This window comes from Pogona vitticeps, chromosome 3, assembly GCF_051106095.1.
Source record: "Pogona vitticeps strain Pit_001003342236 chromosome 3, PviZW2.1, whole genome shotgun sequence".
NCBI classification, from domain to species: domain Eukaryota; kingdom Metazoa; phylum Chordata; class Lepidosauria; order Squamata; family Agamidae; genus Pogona; species Pogona vitticeps.
The window spans coordinates 159,523,470-159,549,733 of NC_135785.1; the positions used below are offsets into that span (position 1 = coordinate 159,523,470).

General features: G+C 38.2%; 1 protein-coding gene across 17 annotated transcripts in view; it reads right to left on the reverse strand.

Moving 5' to 3' along the window:
* Window positions 1-26,264, reverse strand: part of DOCK9 (dedicator of cytokinesis 9) — a 165,131-nt gene that overhangs the window by 95,224 nt on the left and 43,643 nt on the right. For 14 of the 17 annotated variants that reach the window (XM_072994670.2, XM_072994661.2, XM_072994658.2 and 11 more), the window contains exons 2-5: window positions 11,913-12,029; window positions 5,608-5,697; window positions 2,803-2,885; window positions 329-398 (exon numbers count right to left, since the gene is read on the reverse strand). In XM_072994670.2, coding sequence (XP_072850771.2) covers window positions 329-398; window positions 2,803-2,885; window positions 5,608-5,697; window positions 11,913-12,029 — 360 coding nt within the window. Of the gene's footprint in view, window positions 1-328; window positions 399-2,802; window positions 2,886-5,607; window positions 5,698-11,912; window positions 12,030-23,375; window positions 24,793-25,373; window positions 25,524-26,264 lie in introns of those variants that run through there. The other 3 variants (XM_078391403.1, XM_072994662.2, XM_072994667.2) reach the window with 2 other exon arrangements.

Consider the following 26,264-nt stretch of genomic DNA (forward strand, 5'->3'; position numbering starts at 1 on the left):
CATTACTGTGTTTTCACTTATGTAAAAACAAAAATGTGTCTACCTGTGATACAATTATTAAAGGAAGAAGAAATCTACGTGAAGAAAACTTGGAATGCAGGCATACCACTTGTGGTGGCATTTCGCCTTCTCACTGTGAGCAAACCTGATAACCAGTCTGAGAACAAATCCATATGTGTATCAGAGCCCTCTATAGTTGATAGAAATCACTGGAATTAAGGTCTTTTATTAACCAATTGATGTTAATCAACTTTGCTATTCTTTTACAAGGTTACCTAGATGGGTATAATATAAAATACTGAGCAGGAAGAAAATATCACGCGCTCACCTCATCCTTATCTGCTTCTTCATCAACTTCATAAACGTGAACTGGAAGTTTTTCTAATTTGGTCCCTTTGCTAAGAAAAACAAAGATATCACATTAAAAAAGGGATTATTTCAGGATCATTAAGACCAGCTAGCACATGATTATGACTTGTATTCATGGTAAAATGAAGGTGTGGAATTCTTCCACACATGTTCCTAAATGGATGTTGATGATGAATGGAAAATGATACGCTGCAGTTGACTACAGAGATAGCTAGCATAAGCCTATTTTTATTCATGTAACAAAAATGTTTCTTGCCTCAAACATTTCTGAATTATGTATAATGTATCCCAAGTAACATAATGGTAAGTTTGCATTTCCACTGTGAACCTGAAAGCACAACTTAGTCATTTAAAACTAAAATTCTTTACAACTTGTTTCTGCCCACTACAACTTTGGTTTTTACAAAATATGGCAGTGAACGACAGCTGCAAAAGTGATCAGTGTTTCCAGTTTTATACTGTGTGATACCTAAAGAGAAAATATGTGCATTGCTTTCACTGATACATGCAAGTCACAGCTATCCTGATTGAACAGAGTGTGGTCCACAGCCTTATCTAGGAAATTTACAAATAATATGAAAATACTCAAGAGAATAATTTATTGCTTTTTTATTTTATTTCTCTTAGGTAATAGACCACCTTTCTCCTGATAAAGAGACTAAAGGCAGTTCACAGTATTAAAAGATTATTATTAAAAACTCAACACTAAAAACAATTAAACTAGAGTACTGATTAAAAACAGTGAATGACTAAAAACATTTAAAACTTTTTTTAAAAACTTAAACTTCAAAGATAGCATTCAGGAACTCAATTAAGATGGTTTGAAAGCCTGCCTGAAGAGGTGGATCCTCCACTGTCAGTGAAAGAATAAAGAGGAAGGGGCCAACCTAATCTTCTGAGGGACAGCATTCCATAACCTGGGAGCAACCACAGAGAAGGCCCTCCCTTGTGTCCCCATCAGACAGACATTCCTGTGCTGGTAACACAGAGATTTGCCTGGCTTCCTCACTGGGTGTTTTTAAGAGCCAATTTAAAACTTGGCTCTTCAGGCAGGCCTTCTCTCCTGTCAATACTTGATTTTACTTCTTAGCTTGACTTTCTGTTTATACTTTTTGATCTTGAATAATACTAATAGTATTGATTTAAATTGCTGTTTTAATTGTTATTATGATATCTTACTGTAAGCTGCCCAGAGTAGACATTGTCTAAATGGGCGGGCTAAAAATCTAATAAATAAATAAATAAATAAGAGGACAGAGAGGAGGGTGTCCTCTGATGATCTTAAGAGCCAAGAAGGCTCTTATGGGGAGATAAGGAGTCTTCGGGGAGCCAACACTCAAGTCGTATAGGGCAGTGGTTCTTAACCTTTGTTACTCGGATGCTTTTGAACTGCAACTCCCAGAAACCCCAGTCAGGACAGCTGGTGGTGAAGGCTTCTGGGAGTTGCAGTCCAAAACTCCTGAGTAACCCAAGGTTAAGAACCAGTGGTATAGGGCTTTATAAGTGACGACCAGCATTTTGAACTGTGCCAATATACGGACTGCTAACTAATGCTGTTGTTGCAGTAGGGGCATTATATGCTCCCTATAACTGGCCCCATTTAGCTTTGTGGCTACTACATTCTGAACCAGCTGAAGTATCCAAACTGTCTTCAAAGGCAGCCCCATGGGGCGCATTACAATAATCCAAGCAGGATGTAACTGAGGCATGTGTCACTGTAGCCAAATCAGTCCCAAGGAATGGGTGCAACTAGACCACAAATTTCAACTGTGCAAATGCACTCCTGGTCACTGATGAAACCTGGGCATCCAGGCTAGGGACGAATCCAGAAGTGCATCCAGGCTGCAAACCTGAGATTTCAGAAGGTGCTTTATTTAATCTAACACAGGCTGTATTCCTGTTCCCTCATTAGTATTCCAGTTGACCAGGAGCACTTCTGTCTTGTCTGGATTAAGTTTTAGTTTGTCATTATCCAGCCCTATATGGATGTCAGGTATTTTCATTTGTAAATAGCAACTCAGCACCAACTCACCATCAAGAGCATAGGAAAAATATTGGACAGATGTAATATGACAGAAACCTTTCTTTAAAAGACTCTAAGAAGTGAAGGAACTCTAGTTCAAAAATTATGGACTATATGGGGAGTGTGCCTCTCACTGACAGAATATACATGCTGTGGTTCTTTTCTAAAGTCAGTTTGCTATTAATTGTAATTACTTAAAAATTCAATTTTTTTTAATTAAAAGAGCTTCTAAATATCTTTGGTGAAAATGTGCAGATCTTCAAATGGTATACAAGCAGCACAATGATGTAATGTACAAGAAGAATGGATTATGGCATCCAAAGCAGCTTTCAGGTTACGTATTAAGTGTTAACAAAGAAACTTTTTTTGCACATGTAAGGAGCTTAGTAATGCTTTAAAATCTTACTTACTTAGGAAGCTGTCGAAACTCTCCTGAGTAATCTTCAAATTTGTAATTTACAATATGCCAGTCTGAGTTGTATGTCTTAATGCACTTTGAATAAGGAGAAAACATACATTAACTGAACAGCTTTATACAACAATGAGATTTTCTTAGAAGTGCAAGGCATTATTTGAATAAAATGGCTATCTTTGGAATTGTGCCAGTTAAATTAGTAAACTCTTATAGGATATTTTCAATATAAGTGAAAAGTGTTTTCATCATTAAAATGCTATTAACAGGACAAAGTTATTTAAACAGAATGTACTAATACATTTATAGATTCTGCCACAAACGCTGCCATTCCAGAAGTACTGTAGATCATATGGCTCTAATATTATGTCTGGCTATAAAAATGCTTTAATACTGTGCTTTATGCTTGCAACAAAGCTTTCTCAATCCTTCATTAGAGGAACTACATTTTTACTCCACCCTTGCTACAGTAAGATAACAATCTGTATCTATTTTGGCTTCAGCATAAGCCTATCATGTACTCTGGTCAAGATCATAATATAAACCAATACAAGAAAGTAGAATATATAGAAAAATGAAATATATCAAAGGAAAATCGCTCATTAAATTCTGGTCTGTTCACATTACATCTGTTGACTGTTGTGATTGTTACAGTGAAGCAAGAATTGTGAAATGAGCAAGGATCTGGAGCAAGCAAAAACGGGGAATGAAGAGTATCTCCTTACTCTGAGAAAATCAAGACCACCTCTTTGTATCACCATGTAGCACATTTGCCTATTTCGATCCTAAACAATGGATGTAAGATTTCTATTGTCATGCAAATTCAAGGAAACAGGGAAGGAAATCTATGTCTTTTCAGATGGGACTTCAGATTGTTGGACTACAGCTCCCATCATCTCAGATGAGTGGGCATGCTAAAGAAATCTGTCATATTCCAAACTGAAGGCCTATGGTAATTTGCATACAAAATATTTTAAAATCCAAATGGGACAGCATTCCCTCTTTTCTAAATTGTATGCAATAAGTAGCTGTCAATTGTTAAATCTTTCTGCTTCATCGTTCAAATTGCTACCAAAATGGAAACAAAACTGACCAATTCAAAAATAAGGTAGAAGTTTCCATATATTTAGAGAACTCCCTAAGTACACAGAAATATACATTTTAGAAATTAAAAGAAAGTAACGTTTTAACCTTCCCTCCCACAACAATGGCCCAACAAAAGATGAGCAAGATTTTAGAACACATACAAATATCAGTGGCTCCTGAGAATAAAAATACTTCAGCAGTTCACCCCATTATCAGAACAGGGTCACAGTGAATTTACAACAGTAAGAACCATGGTGTTTGCTGCTATTGTTTGAGTGGAGAGAGGATTAATAGAGGGAACATGCCAATTTACAATTACATGTGTATTGTGTGCCGTCAAGCCAATTCTGACTTATGGAGACCCTTTCCAAGGTTTTTAAGGTAGAGGTTTTACCATTCCTTTCTTTTGGGGGCATCTTGGGACTATGCAGCTTGCCCATGACTACACAGGCTGCAGGATACACAATGGGGAATGGAAATCCCAACCTCTGACTCTGCAGCCAGACATCTAAACCAGTGGTTCTTAACCTTTGTTACTCGGATGCTTTTGAACTGCAATTCCCAGAAACCCCAGTCAGGACAGCTGGTGGTGAAGGCTTCTGGGAGTTGCAGTCCAAAACTCCTGAGTAACCCAAGGTTAAGAACCAGTGATCTAAACCACAATTACAGCTAGTTTAAATTTTTGGATTTCTCAATAGCTTTCACTTCTGATCCAAGGAAGGGAGAAAGGTGTAAATTAGAGGTGTCAAGTTGACACCCACAGGGCTTCTTTCTCACCCTACTCTTCCAGGGGAAAACTCAGTGGACCTTCGACTTACAGACTTTTCGAGTTACAGACTTCTCTGGCCGCAAAATTTAGGTTCGACTTGCAGCCGGGGAATCGACCTACAGACCAGAAAAAAACCAAAATGGAACAAAAACGGCCGATTACGGGATTAATCAGTTTTCAATGCATTGAAGGTCAATGGAGACAAGACCTGCAGACTTTTCGACCTGCAGCCACCATTCCAATATGGATTAATTCTGTAAGTAGAGGCCCACTGTATGGCTCTACTGGTGCCCATTGAAGATTTGTCTTTAAGGCTGACTATCATGAACGAAGTTATTTTTAAGGGAGAATCATACAGCAGATGAAGGAAGAATTAATCCCCCCCTGAACACTACAAGCCTCCTCACAAACCCCTAGTTATGTAGATAACCATGCTAAGTCCAAATGAACCAGAGGTTCATCAGCAAAAGAATCTAGCAATTAATTCTGAGAACATGTGAGAGGATTGGGAGAAAATGGGGCCTGAGCTGCTGAAGCCTTCAACAACCTATAAAAAGAATGAAGATGAGAGGCTGAGAGAATGAGGACGAGAATGTATGTTGTAACAATAAACTGCATTCTTCTTCTAGTGTTTTAGCAGGAAGGAATTGGAAAGAAGACTTTTTTCTCACACGCCCTCCAGAATCTCTCTCCCGATTCATAAATGGCAAGCTCCAGACCAGAGCCATCTAGTCCCTCAGATTTAGCAGTAAGAATAACAGTTTTTGTTTTGTTCCCTTCTTGAATCCAGAGAGACGCCAGCAACACTATACAGCAGGTATTTCAGGCCAGTCAGTGCCCTGAACAAGAATATTTTCCACAGCAACATCTCATTTCAAGTCCTGTTCATTACAAACTAAACTAAACATACAAACATATAGGAATTGGTTGCATATCCAGTAGTATTACCTCTGTAACAAATAAGCTCTGAGCTTCTTTCTCTGCATTATCAGGAACTGTACAGTATAAATATCGATGCTGACGTTTCAATGTTGCTGTCTTTGGGGGCAAAAAGTGAGAAAGAAAGTTAGCTACAAATACAAAATTTTCTTAATCCAACATGCAGTGCAATCCTGCTCATGTATACTCAAGCAAAACTCAACACTGAGTTTCCCCACTACATGGACCATTCCTTCCAAGCAGTACTGTACTACAGTCTGTGAGAATTTTCTTATCCCACATACTTTTCTGGCAGCCTGGATCTGTAGGCATCAGTCTACAGGACTCTGTGCCTAACCATAATTTGTTCACGAAATGTGAGGAAATCTAAAAATATATTCTTCCAACTTCCCCTCCTAGGCTAATTCTGCAGCATGCATGAACACTTTTTTCATCTAGTGAAACAAAGTACATTCCCAACTCATGCACTTTTACTTTTTTTAAAATTTCCCTGTTGTTGAAAAAGAAATGTATCTCCTCCCTCAACTGATCATGCTATTTGGAAAAAAGCAATGGGGATAATTTTGAGAATATTTCAGAAAGGAGATGAAATTCCATTTACATGCTAAGGGGCTTAAATCAATGCTGTTTGCTTATTCGACTATTTGTTTTAAAAATTAAACAAACTCAATTTGCTACAAGTCATATCAAGCATCTCTGCTGTCACAAAGTGCTTCTCCATCAGAACGGGGGTAGGAAAATGTTGAGGACAAAATGACTACGTACTTGAGTTATTTCCCCAAGTGGAGGTGGAAGCAGTTGCTTAAAAAAACCTGAGCAGCCTTTAAAAACCAGAAGAAAGTTTTATTTAACCTGGTAAAAATAGGTGCAATCACAGACTGCAGAATTTAAAAAAAATTCTCAGGAAGCACAACTCCTGATCAGTCTTAACCACACAGTTTCACAAAACCTATAGCATTACATGTTTCAGTCAAAACTGTGATTAACCACTGAATTTTCATTACATTTAAGGAGAAAAACAGATTTGAAAGCACACATGTATATAGACCACAAAACCCTGAAGAAATCAAACAACAATTTAGAAGTACATTAAGGAATTTCCAATTAGCAAATACCAAAGTGAAGCATAAGAAATGAAACAAATGCACACTTGAGCATGTATTGAGTTCCAGCAGTTAACGATATATTCCGTATCTCTAGCTACTGTTAGGCATGGGGGTTTTCAAAGCTGATGCAAAATTGTACCTAAGTCTGGACTTTTTGAGGAATAACCACAAAACCACATCCTCAAAATAGTTCTCAATGCCAGTTGTTCTCACTAAGAGTACCAGTACAGAGTCAAAGGCGGGGGGGGGGGTCATAGTTGTCTTTGGGGGAGAAAGCAGAACAAGACTCATAGTTTACTGAGTATGGACCGTATGTGTCTGTTTCTGTATTTTTTTCAACAGGGATGGAGCCAAGAAGCCACTATGACTTCCTGTAAATCTCAATCCCAAATATTATGAAAAACTGTAACGTATAAGGTTACACAATAAGAGAACTACTGAGACTACTATGTGAAAAAACAGTGACAGCTTCTGCATCTGTCTATATTTGTTTTAATTCACTGGATTTAACTGCTTAAAATGTCACTAGAAGTTCAATATCTTGTCTAAGCCCATGATTCTCACCATGAATAGGAAAGAAAGAAAGAAAATTAGAAGAGACAGACTTCTCGAGGTACAAAGTTGAAGAGCTCAACTTTATCTTTTCAAATACAACATATATAAACAAACCAACAAATCTTAATATAAGTGACAGGAAATGGTAAGGGGAGGGGGCAGAGACTGCACCTAGCTTCCATGCTTGTTTAACAGCAGCGGTATTACAGGCACACAAAACATTTCTGAAGACTACTGTGGATGCAAAATATTGCAAAAAGTATAAATAGATGACTGTTGAACTTCTTTACTGTGAGAATTTTCAGGAAAACCATCAACGTGCAGGAGCCTGTCTTTCTTTTTACACATGCTATTTATAAAACTGTCATAACTCTTGAAGTAGAAGGGGGGAAATAAAGTTATTTCAACAGACATACTGTTCAGAACTGCTGTCTGTACCAAAACAGAAAAAAAGTACACAAACAGCACTTCCAAACAGAGATAGACACAATCCATAGGTTTCCAGATTCCCTGTCCCAACTCCTCCGGGCGGTGCCTCTGAGTGGGTGCCTGCCAGAAGGGACAGGGTGCCTAACCGCAGAACACCTGTTTAGTCATGAGCTAAACTGGCTTGAACTGCCAAACTATTGGTTCATGACCATCTCTACTTCCAAATACTTATCAAAATTATTCGAAGTTTTTCCAAAATTATCAGAGCTGTACATGTTGATTTTAAGCTGTGAATAGAACGTATATATGTTTCTGATATAAATTATTTATGCATGCCTACAAATGTTGACACTTTATGGGATATGTTCTACAGGTAGTTCAAGAGAAGATGGCTCCTAATCAAATCAGTCAACAGGCATTGCATAAATATTCTGTCCTTCCTTCCAAAAATTGCTATTTTTACAGTAAGGAAGAAACAGGAGTGTGACATAAAGAACGTGTTGCTGCCAAGATCCCAACTAATATTCTAAGAACAAAACAGGACCATTGCAGATAAACCTTATTCTGAAAGTACACTAAGTAAATACATAAGAAAGAAAGAAAGAAAGAAAGAAAGAAAGAAAGAAAGAAAGAAAGAAAGAAAGAAAGAAAGAAAGAAAGAAAGAAAGAAAGAAAGAAAGAAAGAAAGAAAGAAAGAAAGAAAGAAAGAAAACATATTCAAAGTCCCACTGGTTTGGCTATGAGCCCCAAATCTTGAGGGCCAGTATCCTGTTGGGGATTTCTGTGAACACAATGGTGCACAAGGAGCCATGCTACTAGATGAAATATCTGTTTTCACAACTGTCTGCACAAAAAAGTTGTGCAATGGATCATGGAACCAGTTCTCCAGCAGACATCTTGCAAATAGTGCAACTGCTTACACAATGTTAGTTGTATACACGGAAATCTCCAACAGGATACTGGCCAAGATGTTTTACTTTATTTGAAACACATATACATCTGCTATTGTTTGCAGTGACACCTGTTTCCTACATTCAAAACAATGTCCTTCCAGGGATACTCATCTTACTTCTTCCAAGTGCTGCTAAAAACAGAATTATTAAAATATAAACACAGTTGAACTTTGATAAAAAGGAGGAGGTCATTCACTTATGAAAGCAAGAATCATTCATAAACATGAACAGTGATATCCTGATATGTTTTTAAAAGAGTAAAACTTTAATAAGCATCTTTCCAAAGTTTTACAAAAGTAATTTGCTTGAATCTACCGTGTTTCCCCGAAAATAAGACAGGGTATTATATTAAGTTTTGCTCCAAAAATGCATTAGGACTTATTTTCAAGGGATGTTTTATTTTTTCATGTACAACAATCTGCATTTATTCAAATAAAGTTATGTCATCTTCTTCTGGTTGTTGCACAATGATGGAGGGTGGAGTTTCACTTAACTGGGACTTATTTTGGGGGAGGGCTTATATTACGAGAATCCTGAAAAATCATACTAGGGCTTATTTTCAGGTTAGGTCTTATTTTCATCAAGGAGTAACTTGAAATAATCAATGACATAATAGAGTATAATTCTAAATTTATCTTTTTATCAAGATGAGAGTAGATCAGTGAATAAGGATTCAGCCTATGGCTGGATGGAGTTACGCTCACCTCAAAAACTCAGGGGGTGATAAGATAAGCATATAACTCACTATTTGGTTCATTTTTGGTACAGTCTGGTTTGCCCTATCTTCCAGCAGACACATGTATTTTAAGTAAGAGCAATCCATCCTGCCCCTTTTGTGAGCTGTCCTGCTCCTTTCTGGCACAGTGCTAGGGCTGCACTTTATTGGGTACAACTGGGAGTGCTTCTGATTATTCTGTTCTGCAGTCTATGTAGTTGCTTAATTTGCTCCCAAATACAGCTGTGGATGACATTCTCTTTGGTGACAACACTATGACATATCCAAGGATGGTGAAGATGCTTAATTAAAAAAAAAAACAACAACCAACAACTATTAGATTTAGAGACGAAAGGCAAGGATCTTATTGGGATTGTACTCTGGGATACTCTGGGGTAAGTGAAATGGAACAAAACAAATGTGGCAAATTGCTACTAACTGAAAAGACCAAACAGAAATGTGACTAAGTTATGATTTGCTACAACTTACACAATTTCATTACAGAGTGAAATCTGATAAAACCCAGCTGATAAATATGTTTTAGTATATTTTTGCTTTAAAAAATTGAAATCCAAAGTAGTTGCCAATAATCAAAATAAAAACATATGTACTGTCTCAGAAAACACAATAAAATTTACTGACGTTTTGACAGAACCTCAGCACAACTGAAGCCAGACACCACTCAGAGACCTTTGGGTAGACACTGGATTGTAGGTACAGTGGTGTCCCACTTGACAATAACCCTGCTTCACGACAAAATTGCTTAACGATGAGTTTTTTGCGATTGCTATAGCAATCGCGAAACGATGTTTCTATGGGTTTTTTTTCACTTAACAATGACTAGTTCCCTGTTTTGGGAACCGTTTTTTTCGCTTCACGACGATTAGAAACAGCTGATTGTCGGGTTTTCAAAATGGCTCTCCGCTGTTTTCCGGACCTATTTCTGGAAGACAGCGATCGAAAATGGCTTCCTCTATGGAGGATCTTCGCAAAACGAGCAGGTATCTCCCCCATTGGAACGCATTAACTGGTTTTTAATCATTCTAATGGGTTTTTTACTTTCGCATGACGACGATTTCGCTTTACAGCAATTTTGCTGGAACGGACTATCGTCGTCATGTGGGGCACCATTGTACTTCAATTTCAGATAGCAAGGAAGGAGGGCACAAAAACAACCTCAAATGTTGATCTCTCTAAGGTAGTGGTCCTCAACATTTTCCGACCAGCGGACTGGTTAGGGGCATGGGGTCCGTGCAGGGGCGGCATGCTCGCACGCATGCGTGGATGGCACAGGGCCGTGCAGGGGTGGGGCACGCTCACGAGCATGCACGTATGGTATGGGGCACACTTGTGGGGGGTGGGGTATGCTCGTGTGCATGCGTGTATGGTATGGGGCGTGCTTGCAGGGGCGGTGGGCACTCACGGGGCAGGGCACCCATGTCTGCAGGCGGGCCTTGCATGCAGGGGTGCATGCGGGGGGGGGGGATCTGTCTCCATGGACCAGCACCGGGTCACAGAATGGGCTTGGGAACCCCTGCTCTAAGGTGAGTACAAAAAAGGCTACAGTATACCAGGTATCATGGCCTCAGCCTATTTTTTAAAAAAAATTAAAAGCAGGGACTAACACTTTGAATATATCCCCAAATTTTTTTTTGGGGGGGGGAATGCAAGTGAAACAATAATGGAGTAAAACAATAATGGCAAGTGAAACAATAATGGCCAACCCCCGATGATTATAAAGCAGTGATACAGTAAAACACCTGTCAGCTTTTTAACTACAGTGCGGTCTTGAGTTACGAACGACCCGAGTTACGAACATTTTGACTTACGAACCACTCTCATAGGAAAATATTGACTTGACTTACGTACTTAGATTTGAGTTACGAACTGAAAAAAACCACGTGGGAGGCAGGGAAAGTGCAAAATTTGAACTTTCAGTTAACTGTTGGCCAGTGAAAAGGGTGCCTGTCTGCTTCCTCAGTCCTCCCAGCATTTAGAGAGTGGATTGGGAGACAGTCTTCAGACTGCCTGGTACTGTACTGCCTGGACTGTATTTTCTCTGTCTTTCCTGAACCTTTCTTGACCTAAGAAAAAAAGAAACAAAATATCCCCCTCTAGTGGTCGAAGGCGGAATAGCAGCTTCCCATTAGTTTCTATGGACGGAAAAGAGCAGATACGGATCAAATGGTTTTCAATGCATTCCTATGGGAAATGCAGATTTGACCTGAGAACTTTTTGACTTGAGAACCGCCTTCCAATACGAATTAAGTTCTCAAGTCAAGACCCCACTGTAGCTAGTTAGTTTGTATACAACCTCATTAGTTAATACCCACTTCTCTGGACCATTTAAAGAATAAAACACAAAAGCCTTCCAGCTCCACCCCCATATAGCAACATACTGAATACAAGAATCAGGATGAGTAGGGGAGCACTGGCAGTTAGCCTGCCTGAATAAGTACAAGCAAGCATTTAACAACAACAACAACAAAAAGCAAATTGCTCCATTAATAAGCTATTGTGTATGAACTACTAAAGTTGTAAATTAAAAAAAAGTACCTGGAAGTCATCATAAGGGAAAAGCAGCATCTCTCGCAAGGCATCATTAAGTATTTGAGTTTTCTTTTGAACAATGACATTTTCATAATCTATTGGCTCGATCAACTTTGGCTTTGCCTAAAAATGAACAGAAATATTTAAGTGAGTAAATGTACAACTAGTTTTTCATATCATTAAATGTACATAAGTAATCACACATACACCTGTAGACTTTTACAGTGTAATTCTATGCATAATGGATGCAAACACTACTGAACACAGGCTTAAGAAAATTATACTGCAAGTAGGAGATGCATATGAAAGACAACATTTGTGAAAACATAGGTATATAAAATGGACATACAAATTTGCTTCAATATTAGATTTACAGAAGAAGTACAGTGGTGCCTCAACTTACGACCATCCCTACTTACGACCATTTCAAGTTATGACCAGCTCCGGCCACAAAATTTTGCTTCGACTTGCATTCGAAGCTTCCAGTTACGATTTTAAAAAGGTAGGGGGAAAGGGTGGGAAATTCTAATTGCTAACTGTTGGTATAGGTGAAGAGGCTGCTTCTTTGTAGCTCTTTCACCCCAACGGTTAGAGTGAGTGTGATCGGAGGAGGCTTTGGACTGCCTGGTAAGGTAAGATGCCGCTTTTTGCTTTTTAAAAACTGTTCTGAGTGGAGGATATGTTTCTGTGCTGTGTTGTTGTTTTGTTTTTTGGTGGTTTTTTGCAGCCCCAGTGAGGGGCTTCCTCCATTGTTTATTTTTGCTTTGGTTTTGTTTTTATCCCCAGCACCTTCAGGGTTTGCTCCGTGGTTTATTTTTTGTTTGTTTGTTTGTTTTTGCAGCCCCGGTGTGTTCCTATGGGCTTGATCCATTGTTTAGTTTGGGGTTTTTTTTTTAAAAAGCCCCAGCGTCTTCAGGGCTTGGTTCGTTTATTTTTGGGATGTTGTTTTTTGTTTGTTTGTTTGGGTTTTTTGCAGCCCCAGCGCGTTCCTATGGGGCTTGCAGTGTTTTATTTTTTATTTTACTTTGGGGGGATTTTTTTTCTTCTGGAACAGATTAATCGCGTTCTAATGTATTTCAACGGGAAATAGTGCTTCGACTTACAACCATTTTAAGTTATGTCCATCTTCTGGAACGGATTATGGTCGTAAATCGAGGCACCACTGTACATAGAATCAACCCTGCCTAGAGAAGCAAAAGCTGTCTATTTTACCGTGTTCAGTGCTACATTATCATTAAGTTCACATGGCAAGTTTTCAACTAATGGCATTCTAAATGTGGTGTTGAATAAAAAGTTCTATGGATACCAGAGATTGTAGGAAAAACAAGTAAGTTGGCACTAGAACAAAGCCAACCCAAAATATGTTCAGAAGCAAAAATGATTGAAATGAGGTTAACATACTTTGGATACATGAAAAGAGAAGACTCACTGGAAATGAAAAGAATACTGGGAGAAGCAGAAGGCAGCAGGAAAAGAGGAAGACTGATACAGACTAACACATAAAGGAAGTCACAGCCTTGAGTTTCAAAGAACTGAAAAGAGCTGTTAGTGATAGCATCTTTGCCATAAGTCACAGAAAACATGATGGTATGTTAAAAACAACAAATGAACTGGAACCAAATAATTAATCTATTTTACTATATAACTACTAATTACTGTGGAGCTTTGTGCAGTTAACAATAGTCATACATCTAATTTCTTCTGGTATAAATTGTAGTGTAATTCTGATGGTTTGTAAATTATTTAAGATAACCTATTCTTCTTAACTAAATTACTCTGCTTCTACAACATAAATATAGAAACTGTGGGCTATATCCAATGTGAAAAACAGGTTTCATTCCATATCATTCATTTCAATGGAGCCATTATAGGTGGAACTGATACTGTATATTTAGATTCTTTATCCCCAGAAGAATATATATAGAATATAATTCCTAAACAAAGGTATTTTGCATGATAGATGTAAGAAAGCCTTACATCTCACTAGAGCAATAAAACATTAAAACATTTATTGCTCACTATTTTTATATTTTTGAATATAAAACTAAGTTTTCAGATAATAGTACTAGCATTATTTCTGTTTGCTTTTTTCTTTTGAAATCCACAAATCTTGAAGAAACTGCATAAACAAATAACAGGCAGAATTTAAGTTTCAACAGCATACTTAATCAAGTAAATAGAACAATTCTCATTATAAGCTACACATTTTTCCCATTCTAAGGGGAAAACCATGGGAAAGGGTCTATCTAGAAAAGAGGGTTTGGAAGCAGACTGACCTGTACACAGATTAATAAAAAGTAACTTACAGCTCTCTTAATATCTACCACATGGGGCATTCCCATTAAATAAAATGTTACTGGAGAAAGTTCAAAAGAACAAAATGTTATACTTGGAAGGAAACACTATCAAGGCAAGGCTGCAGAACTAGGAGTGTTCCTCCAACTGCTTTTAAGCAGTACACAAAATACATTGTTAGAAAAAGAAGTATGCTTTGTTTGTAGAGGAGAATATGCTCAGTTCAAAGAAGAGTAAGAACACCCACATGCATAAAACAAAGCAAAACAAAACTGGTAAACTCTGAACTTCAAAGGAAAGTGTCTGCTCCACTGAGGAAACCTTTGCTGAGAGTACATACCGAAGACATACACAAAAGGGCAGGAGGGACTTCCCCCCCCCACTTGACCAAGGAAGGTATCTAATTAACTGTGTGGTAATCTAGCACCATACAGGTAAAGATTTTGTATTCCTTGGTTTACTCATCAATCCAAAAGGAAACTGCAGCCATGAATGGAGCAGCAGCAATGAAAGAATTAGAAATATCATCAAGTGTAAGGATGCATCACAGAAGACCAAGATCATCCACACTTTTGTATTCCCAATCACCATATATGGATGTGAAAGCTGGACAGGGGGAAAAGCTGTCAGGAAAAAAAAAACTGCTTCATTTGAAATATGGTGATGGAAAAGAGCTTTGCCGATACTATGGATGGTCAGAAAAATGAACAAATGGGTCCTAGACCAAATCAAGTCCGAGCTATATGTGGAGGCAAAAATAATGAAACTGAGGCTTTCACACTTTGGGAACTTCATGAGATAGCAAGATTCTCTGGAAAAGACAGGAATGCTGAGAAAGGTCAAAAGCAACAGGAAAAGAGGAAGACCAAATACAAATATTGACTCCCTAAAGGAAGCCACAGGCTCATGTTTACAAGAGCTGAACAGGGCTATTGAGGACAAAACATTTTGGAGATCTCTCATTCACAGGAGCCAACCTGATGGCATATAAAACCATCCAGATGTGCAACTGGATCATAACTCATTAGATATACATGCACAATAATAGTGTAAGAATATGTTTGAGAGTATATACTGTATATTGACAGTTACATCTAATATTGTATCTAGAAAAACAGTTCAGGATAAGGCCTATTAAAATCAACCAAGTTCCAATGTGGGCAAGAAACCAGAAAAATCTTTTTAAAAAGGAACAGCAAGTAGGTTGGTATGACTCACCTTCTCTAGATAAAAGCATGAAAGAGAACAAAAATAAATTTTTGAAGCTTCATCTGCAAGATTAGTTCACAACAAAGATTCTGTTAATTAATTTTCTGTTTTGTTTTTGTTTCTCAAATGAAGGAATCAGTGCAGTTTTCCCCAGAGTGAGACATATAAAAGATCTAAGATCCAGATGGTACATAAAGTTCTCTTCACAGCTTGAAATAGTAACTCTCCAGAATCAATATTCCAACATTACACCACATAGGTAAAGGTTCCCCTTGACATTTAGTCCAGTTGTGTCCGACTCTAGGGTGCGGCGCTCATCGCCGTTTCCAAGCCATAGAGCCAGCGTTTGTCCGTAGACAGTTTCCATGGTCATGTGGCCGGCGCAACTAAACACGGAACGCTGTTACCATCCCACCGAGGTTCTACCTATTTATCTACTCACATTTTTACATGCTTTTGAACTGCTAGGTTGGCAAGAGCTGAGACAAACGACAGGAGCTCACTCCGTCGCGTGGATTCGATCTTACGACTGCTGGTCTTCTGACCTTGCAGCACAGAGGCTTCTGCGGTTTAACCCACAGCACCACCATGTCCCTATTACACCACATAGCTATGTGCTTTTAGATGCATTGTGGTCTCCATCTGAATTGATTATTGAACCAAGGCATACAAAATATTTAACTATCTGCATGAGGATAGATTACCACACAGTTAGTTGGATACTTTGACTACCTCTTCTTAAACTACTGTGATTGAGCTTTATTTTATCTATTTCTAATCATGTTTTCAGAAGTTTTTTCAAAGCAAGTGTTCTAAATTCCACTGCACTGTAGTTATATGCTTATACTTGTATTATCAACGTAGAATCTACCATATGCAAGAGAAAGAAGAGAAAGAACTACACAGAAAAATCAAAAGTCTTGAAGTGCTGTCTTATACTGAGATCCAATCCCACACTCTCATGCCAACTGATTTCATTCAGAGCCAAATATCACAAAAGGCATTTCTTTAGTTAACCTCAAAAGGAAAACCAAGGAACCCAAGAGACTATTAATCCTAAGAATAACCTGCTTGTCATAAACACAACACTATTTTACTTGCACACACCCTTCAAAATATGAAAGGCTTCATATTTTAAGAATTTAAGTGACAATTTCAAACTAATAGCATAATGGGGAAAAAATAATGAATTGGCAACCCAAAATCAAATATTAGCTGTATAGTGCTGGAATGCAGAACCATACCAACATCCTTTTCCATAGGTTAAAAAAAACTTGTGGAGGTAAGGGGGAAAAAAAAACAGTTAATGGTATCTTAGCAGACAAGGTGAATGTGTGCTTGCACAAGAACAGTATTTGTGCTCTCCATATGTCTTAACAGGAAACTATAAGAGGCTTCAGAATAAAGTTTGACTGTAAAGCGGATACAGCCAGAGGCACACCCTTTCCCCTAGCTTGTCCAAGAGTGCATCCACAGTCTAGGAAAGTACTGTTCTAGTTCCAACTGGCAATGCAAGAGCACCAACCTATCAGTACCCCAGCAAGGTTTTGTTGCTTTTGTGGTTCTTTGGACCAGGGCCCACATCTGATCATAACACTTAGAAAGAGTTCTGGTTATATGATGTCAAATGGAAAGATTTCCTGTGTACACTACTGTTTTCACACATGCTTCCTGAAAATGTTTTGTTTCCTGGAAACTTCAAAATGGAACATACCATGGAAAGTTGCAGTATGAACGAGGGAGGGGAAGAAACATTTGATGAAATAGTAAGAACTTGATAATGCCAATAAAGATTTGAAGTATTAACCTGAAATCACAAAGTGAAGTGGTTCCAATCCCAATACACAACCACCGGGCATTGTTCCATCTGACTTATTAAAATACACTTTAAGGCTGAATATAAACTCTTTTACTGGAAAAGTTCCAACCTCTCTGTCTCTTTTCCCGAAGTTATATTTCAGACTTTTTGCACCAAGATTTAGTCACCCCCTTTTAGATATAAAAGTACCTCTTTCAACTCTGTTTTTACATCACTGAACACATTCTATTTAACAGCCACATGAAAACTACATGTTATTATAGCAATCAACACCTTATATACTTTCCTTTTGTCTGGAAAGTTTAACTTAAGTAGATTTATCTCACTTAAGAGAATCTTCCGACATATTAGCAGATTACATCAGCAAAAGGAAGGATATTTCACCATCTCAACAAAAGATTACTAAGAACATCATATTGACTTTGGCACTACTTACACTAACACTACTACTTTCCAGGAAAGCGTAAACATTCCTATGTTCCCTTACAGACATTTTCCACTATACACACACTTTTCCCAAATGGAGAAAAGAGCTTCTAGCTATGCTACCTTGAATATGTTCTTTCTATATTCGTAAGTGTTCTAGAAAATTAATCTCTTGTATCATAACCATATGATCTATTGGCCTAAATCATATACAGAGATATTATGTCATGGGGATAAAGTCTGCTTAAAATTACTAGTGTAGGAAGTAAGAAAGCATTGCTTCTCTAAACTAAAGTTCATATTCCTCCCTCCCTTCCTTCTTTCCTCCCTCCCTCCCTTGCTTACTAACTTCATTTACATAAACAGTATAGGACAAACCAAAGAATGAAGAACATAAGCTTGACAAAATTAAAGTCTTTAGGATTGCTGTGGTAATATGGCTCCATTGTTTTATTCTGAAAGCCACCTTGGTACCTACTGGGAACAGAAAGGTTTTTTTAGCTAGTAGCTTTCTTAGTCTATTGCAGTAAAAGAGAAACCAGATCGCAGTGGTCCCCAACCTTTCTGAGATCAGGGATCAATTTAATTGAAGACTAGAAATAGGGGTATTCATATACAAATACCCCCTGTACAGGTGAACATAACGAAGGTCCAGCCCCCTGGGGCCGGGCTGTCCACTCATCTTCCGCTGTTGCCTCAGGCTCCGCGCTCCCTGCCTATCACTCTGAAGCTCGTGGTCTGCGAGCCACTCTTCGTCCTGGCAGTGACACTCATCCTCCCACCTCCTGCCAGGAGTGGTCCGCAGACTGTGAGCTCCAGAGTGATAGGAAGGGAGCGCGGAGCCTGAGGCAACAGCGGAAGGTGAGCGGACAGCCCGGCCCCAGGGGGCTGAACCCTCATGATGTCCACCCATCTCTATTTAAGACCATTCTCCCAAGGACCGGGGGGGTACTTGTTATGCAGCAGGTTGTTGGAGGATAGCTTTGAATCAAGCTCATAAAAGAAATGGAGAGCAGAAGGTGAGCTGCAATTGAAGTGCTACCTCCTGTTAGATCAGCAGCAGGTTAGAACCTAATTGGAGTGTAGGCTCCTATTAGATCCTAATGCCACAGGCACAACTGATCTAGTAGCAGCAGGAGGGAAGCAGGGAACGAAGCTCCACCTCCTATCAGATCAGCAGCAGCATTAGATCCTAATAGGAGCATGCTGACAGGAGGTGGAGCTTCGCTCCCCGCTCACCGCTCATCTGTCTCAAGCCTTCCAAGGCCACGGACTGGGACCGATCTGCAGGTTGGGTACCCCTGACTTACAGCACTTTTGAGACAAATCTTTATTTTTCATAAGCTTTCATTTGTCCAAGCACAGTTCTTCAGATGAATGGAGTGGCTGTATCTTGGGAGGGGGAGTTGAAAACTGCTATCAGGGAAAGTATATTGGGAAAGATAGCAATTGTATTTGTTTGTCCTGGGTGTTCTATGCCATCAAGTCACCTCTGAAATGTCCTCTCCTCACCAACCTTGCTCAGGTCAGGTAAGACTGTGGCTTTTGTTAATCCATCTCATATTTGGTCTTCCTCTTTTCCTGTTGTCTTCAACTTTTTCCAGCACTATTTTCTTTTCCAGAGCATCTGGAACACATGATTTGTCCAAAATATGACAGTCTCAGTTTCCATATTTTTGCTTCCAGAGCAAGTTTAGGTTTGGTTTGATCTAAGACACACTTGTTCATCTTTCTGGTGGTCCAGAGTATCCACAAAGCTGCCCTCCAGCACTATATTTCAAACAAATCATTTTCCCCCTCTGCTTTCTTCATAGTCTAGCTTTCACACCCATACATAATAAGAATATAATAGTTTGGATAAGCTTGGGCTTGGTTTCCCAGTGACACACCTTTAGAAAAGATCCTCATGTTTCCATTACTCAGTTTACTTCTGATTTATTGGCTGTAGTCTCCATTTCGATTGATGACAGGCCAAACTATACAAAATCTTTCACTATTTCAATTTCTTCATTGTCAACATTAAAGTTGTGTAGTACTTCTGTAGTCATGATTTTTACTTTTGTGTTTAACTGCCATCTTGCTTTTCCACTTTCTTCTTTGACTTTCATCAGAAGTTGTTTAAGTAACTGCTGCCTTCTACCAGTAATATGAAGTCATCTGCATATCTTAAAATACACTCTTCTCTGACACCTTTGCCTATGGGAAACCATTCTGTTTCTCCATGTTCTATCCCACCAATAGCTTCTTGTTCACAGTACATCAGGACAGTAGTATCAAGGCCACCCATTTCCTTTTTTATGATCCATAGCTTTTTGTGATCCACCACTGTGGTGAAATTAATCAACACCTATTGACTGTTACACATCTCCTTCACCTAGGACCAACAGGTGGCTTCCCCTGAAACATTCCCTGCCAACAGTTTCACACACACACAAACATGCACGCACACTGAGAGAGAGAGAAAGAGAGAGCCACTCCACCCATCCAAAGAACTGTGTCTAATCACACAAAAACTTATAAAAAATAAAAACAAGTTAGTTTTAAAGGTTCTGCAAAACTGCTGGTACTGCCAAGAAAAGTTAGCAATAAGCTTATATGAAAGGAGACCAGATAAAATGAAGCAAAAGAAAAAAGTACAGAATCAATTAGGAATGGAAGCCAAGGAAGAAGCTGTGAAATTTGGGGGGAAAAGGAGAAAAAAGGATATAAACAGCAAATGTGGCATGAAGTAGGGTGGGGGGAAGATGTTTTTTAAAAAATTATAATTGTGAATATAGTGTGGTTGACTCTTAATGGCAGTCAATTTAACTCTTGATCGCTGTCATTAACCATTTGGGACTCTGGATTAAAAATAATATTTGCTCCCTCCCCCCACGTACAGAAAAGAGAAATTTAAGCAAACTGTATTTTGTTCATAATCTTGTCAAGTGCATGTACACATATGTGAAGCACATTCTTTAAAAAATTTTTTTGCAGAATATACCGTTTCTCTGAAAATAAGACCTAACCTGAAAATAATACCTAGTATGATTTTTCAGGATGCTCGTAATATAAGCCCTACCCCCAAAATAAGCCCCAGTTAAGTGAAACCCTGCCCTCCACCATTGTGCAGCAACCAGAAGATGACATGACTGTATTTGAATAAATGTAGATTGTTACACATAAAAAAATAAAACATCCCCTGAAAATAAGTCATAAAGCTTTTTGTTTTTCAAGCAAAAATTAATACACTACACTTGATCTTATCCAAAAGGCCGAGAAGCGAAAATTAATATAAGATCCTGTCTTATTTTGGGGGAAACACGGTACCTAACATGGTTGGGAGACTGATTTCACCCTATTTTCTGTATCAACCTACATGAAGCTAGGAAAATGGAACAAAGATAGAACTACTCAATTTTACATTTACAACAAGTAACTTTTAAAAAAGTCTACCATGATGACATTATAAAGAAAGTCTACAGCCTGAAACAATATCTTATTCATGGCTGGTTGTAACTAGGATTGTTGAGCCTTGGTCATGGTACCATAATCACATGTTCAGCTTGCAGGTTCTCTTCCAAAGCAGAAAGGTTGGACAATCAAGGGAATGTCAGAGGTTACTTTGTGAAGATGCAAAGTTTCCCCACAGTGAAGAGACATCCACCTGAAGTTGTGTTTTCCAGCCCACATTTAATTACTACTAATTATTCTGATGCAGCATTTTACCATAGTTAAGGAAAACAAGCCATAGTTAAGTATTTTATATCTACACATGGTCCAGCTGGGAAACAGCACTCTTGACACACACACACAACTAGGGAAACCTCTGTTTCTCACTTAAGCTAGATGCACAAGCAGTTTATTCATCTATTATTCATCAATTTCAGTGTTAATCATAGTGTCACGATTCATGGAAATATGAAAAGGCCACAGATATTTATTTATCTTTCTGTCTGTCTATCTTATTTATAGGCCGCCTTTCTTCTCATAAGAGGACTCAAGGTGGCTCACAATATTAAAAAGAATCTAATTTAAAACACTGTAACTTATACCATAAAAACAATTAAACCATAAAACTAATTAAAATACACCAATTAAAAACACATAAAATGTTAAAAACTATCTTAATCAAAAAAAAAAAAACATGACATTCAGGGACTCAGTCATGATTGCTCAAAGCCTGTCTGAAGAGGTGGGTCTTTAGCTATTCAGCAGAAGGATAAAAGGGAGGAAGTCAACCTAACCTCCCAAGGGAGAGCATTCCATAACATGGGAGCAGCTACAGAAAAGGATTTTAAATTATTAACACTTAATCTCTCTACCCATCCCTAGACACTCTAGCTATCTCCCTGAAATATACAACATAATTTCCATTAACAGCTCACAGAAATAAATCATTTAGTTTGCTGGTAAAACAGGCTCTGAAAAAACTCTTGACTGTTGCAAATGAGAATCCGAAAGAAGAGTTGAAACAAGGAAAATTGCTCAGAATGTCTCTGTTGAAGATCTGGACACTACCTAGAATACTCATTCAATTAATATTGCCTTCTCGGCATACAAAAATTAAACACAGGGTGTGGCTCATTTTTCTATTCTGTTTTTTCCAACCAATATGTACTTCCTCTGGTGTCAACGCATGAGGTACTAAAGCATAACATTCCCTGTCATCCATCTCCTGTACCTTTCAAACATTTACAAAAATTTAATGCACCAGAGTGAGAAATCCACTGAATTCTGCAGGTAGGACATACAAAATAGGAATGTAGGCATGAATCTAGTATACGCCAGAAATATTTAACATCTTTTTCTAATATTTCTTACGTTAATTTCACCATGGAAATCACCAAACATTTGACTCTGTTCGGTATGCATTAGCTATTTGCGTAATAACAAGTCAGTCACCTAAGTCTAATACTGATGCTTGCCAAATCTAACAATTATTCACTTAAAGCTGTAGCGATTAGTTTTGTAGTTCACATCTCGCCAAACAGCTGAAAGAACTTACCATAAGAGTGCAACATGTTGGTGGGTATCTTACAAATAAAGCCCACCATATTTTCTCTGGTGTCAAAGCATGAGCTATTGCTATTAAGACTGAAAATTCCCCTTTCTTCTCCTTGCTGCTTATCTCAGTACCATTAAAAGCAATATATGACAGATTTCAGGTGCATTTTATAGGAAGAATGTCTAGAAGTTGTACAACTCTTGTTTTACTATACAAATAATCTAAATAAAACCTAATTAACTAAAGACAGAAGAATCATTGTACCTGCAGAAAATGCATAACATGTCTCATTTTCCACTGTAGATACTAATTCAATAAAAGGCAACATTCTTAATTCTGTACACAATAAACACATTTCCTTCAGGACAAGTAAGGCAAGGTAACAAGTACTTTCAAGAACTGAACTATTTCACATGTTGAAAATTTAGAAACAGTATAATACGGTACTTGTTTTATTACAGTTACTTAAAACACCAAAGGACTAAGAGCTTCTGCTTTAGATTTACTTTAATAGCTTAAAAGTAGACAGGCTCTTAGAAAGAAAAATAAGGAGTATTTTCATCAACTATAGAAAGACAAGAATATATATCCAATAATAAACAGCCACAATGAGGGAGAATGTAAGGTAACATTAGAAGGACTGATATTCTACCTGCAAAACATCAAGAAATTCACTAATGGTAACCTCTCTTCATGCACACACTTTCTCATATTCACATACAGAGCACCTTACCAAAATTTCTACTGGACTCTCCACTTCTGCTTCAGAAGCTGCTGAATCCAAACATTTTTGTGGAGATTCTATGACAAGTTCCTTCTTTATATTTTTGCTGTTTGTTCTTGCCAGCATTCTTATCCAGGAGATTTAACACAACTGTAAAGGTCAGCAATTCCAACAACAGCATACCAGCAATCTAATAAAAATGAAAACTTCTTCTACCTCCCAAGATAAAAGAAGAACAAAGTAGTTGTGCCACTGAGCAGACTGAGTCAAGTTATGGTGGGAATGCATGACAGATGAAGGCCAGCCCACGGGAGGGGAAGAGAAAAGTGTGGGAGAAGAGGAGGCGGATTCACTTCAGTGTTAGGCAAACTAATGATTGTTTTCCTGAAAAAAAAGCTACCAATTCTTGCAGTTTAAAACCCTCTGTGTCAGCATATTTCCAAATTATTAATTCCAACAATGCATTCAGTATTCTAACTGAAATCAGAGTTTTCGCTGTCAACAGTACTCTTATGAAACATGATTTCTCAAAAAGGTGATACAGAGAAAACACTTTAGCACTCTTCAGTGCAGCTACTATTGAACTATCCATGATGCTATGTCAGTATTTTTTAAAAAAACCTTTGAACTATAGCATTTTAATTAAAAGTAAGGTGATATTGTAAAGTTTTAATGCAATTCTTATTATTCTGAAAGTTCAGCTAATCTTTCAGGTGCCAACAGTAAGTAAAGGTAATCAAGAGATAAATAAAGGAGCAACCGTCTGAATGAAAAGTGCAAGAGAAACAGTCTTAGGATTGCCAACCGAAGAATCAATATGAGAAAGCAGGAAGTATATAAATGGATCCAACGCCAAAGAAGCAAAACTGTGTCATGAGAACCTATAATTCAGGAAAGCCTGACCACCGTCTTGGAAATACCCACTGCTTGCAAGGAGGGGACCGTTAGTCCCCTGCTTCCTCACACATTTCAGGTCCCAACACTAAGTGAAGACTGGATTTGGCATTTTCTCATTGTTTTAAATCCTGCCTTTTGCTATGGTGGAAAAGGAGATGGAACCCGACTTCTACCATGGCATAAACCCCAAGTGGAACTCCTGTAGGGACTGCTGTTATTCTGAGAAGCTAAAAGATGAACACTGCCCCTCTAGTATTAGAGGTGGAAACTCCCTGACAATCTGACCTCCTCTTTCCAAAGGAACAGCTATCTTGTCTTTCACTGCGAAGGACTTACGATCTCTTGTCAATTTCAGGGCATAAACAGAACTATTAGCCCCAATTAAAGTCGACCTAGTTAATTAGTAAAAATCAGGTAAGTTCAACTAATTCAATTGCTGTAGTTGAGAGTAACAGTTGGTTTCAAACTTATTTCACCCTTTCCTCTGATACCAGTACTGCCACGACTGGTATCAGATGAAATTTATCATCCTCCCTTTAATACAATCTTCAGCTTCCTATCTCACATCCATCTCACATCCATCTGCACTGTTAATTAGTGCTCACTTACTCAGGGAACAGCATTTCTCCAATTCATCTGCCCTACCTTACTATCTTGCTAGCCGCTGACACATTTGTCATCAGAGCTGTAGTCTCAAAATATCTGGAGGGTGTGAGGCTGGTAGAAGATCAGTCTGTGTGGTAATTTTAATAAAATAAACAGCACTAAATCATGTGGCACTTTCCTCCAAGTGTGTGCATGGCTTCTTTATCATGGCTGCCCACTGATGCTGAATATTTGTGTTCCGTTATTGTTTCTACCATAGCAATTGGACACAATCAATCTGAGCTACTGTAAGCCACAAAAATCAGGATGAGAGAAAGCTTTAACCAAGCTGCTGAATAAACAAAATCTATCCTGTTTGCTAACAGAAATCACTGGTGAGGATGAAAAGCATATAGAAGAAGATAGCACAATGATCAGCACAGCTTTAGCCACATTCTGATATTGTTTTTAAAGTAACTGAGCCTTTTGCATTTCTGTAGTGCAATAAATAGAACAAAAATGTACCACTGGCATTCCAGAAGTCAAACTTTGGCCTTTCAAGGTTGATCGGGTGCCTCCTGATGCGCTCCCTTAAATGCTCAAGAGACTATGGAAAAGAAATGCAGCTGCAACGGGAATAAGAGTGAAGTTGGAGAGCTCTCAAGAGGTATGTGCACTTTACTGAACAGATTCATGGCACAGTCTGCTTAATACTTGGCTGTTAGCCATTTCTTTGTTACAAACATGCATCTGCACAAACTGTCAGAATTTCCACTTGCTTAAAACAATGGTAGTAATAAAGGATTACAATCTGGAGAACATTCTGACACTTTCTCCTATAACACAGAACAGTATATGTTAATTGAAAAGACTTAATTGTGAAATTTGTGAGAAAAGTTGTAATACTAAATAGCACCTAAAATGCATTATTTCTGAATACAGGATTGGAATTTTAAAGACAAATGAGTACTGTACTCTGCTCCCAGCAATGTTAAATCGTTCGCTGATTGAGCATCATAACCACAAAAGACCATTAACAAATTGCAGAAGTTGTAATGCAGAAGATAGAGTAGATAAACAGAAACTGGAATGCAACTTGAAGTGCATTCCTTCATTTGTTCAAAGCACTGTTACATTATTGTCACTAGTGATTTATAACAGCATTTAAAAACCATTATAATTGCAATTACGTATATAATTATAGGCCCTATCAACAGCACAGATAATATTAGGCCTGAATATAAATTTGTGAGCAAGGGTAGGGACGGCAGACAAGAACCTCTTCAGCCAATGTATCCATGAGATCTAGACTCTGGGAGCTACCTGAACTTGACTGTATTAGGGACAAGGAATGGGGTACAAAGAAAGAAGGGGTGCCAGGTTCATCTGGTCCCACCAGTTCTTTGGGTGGAGGAT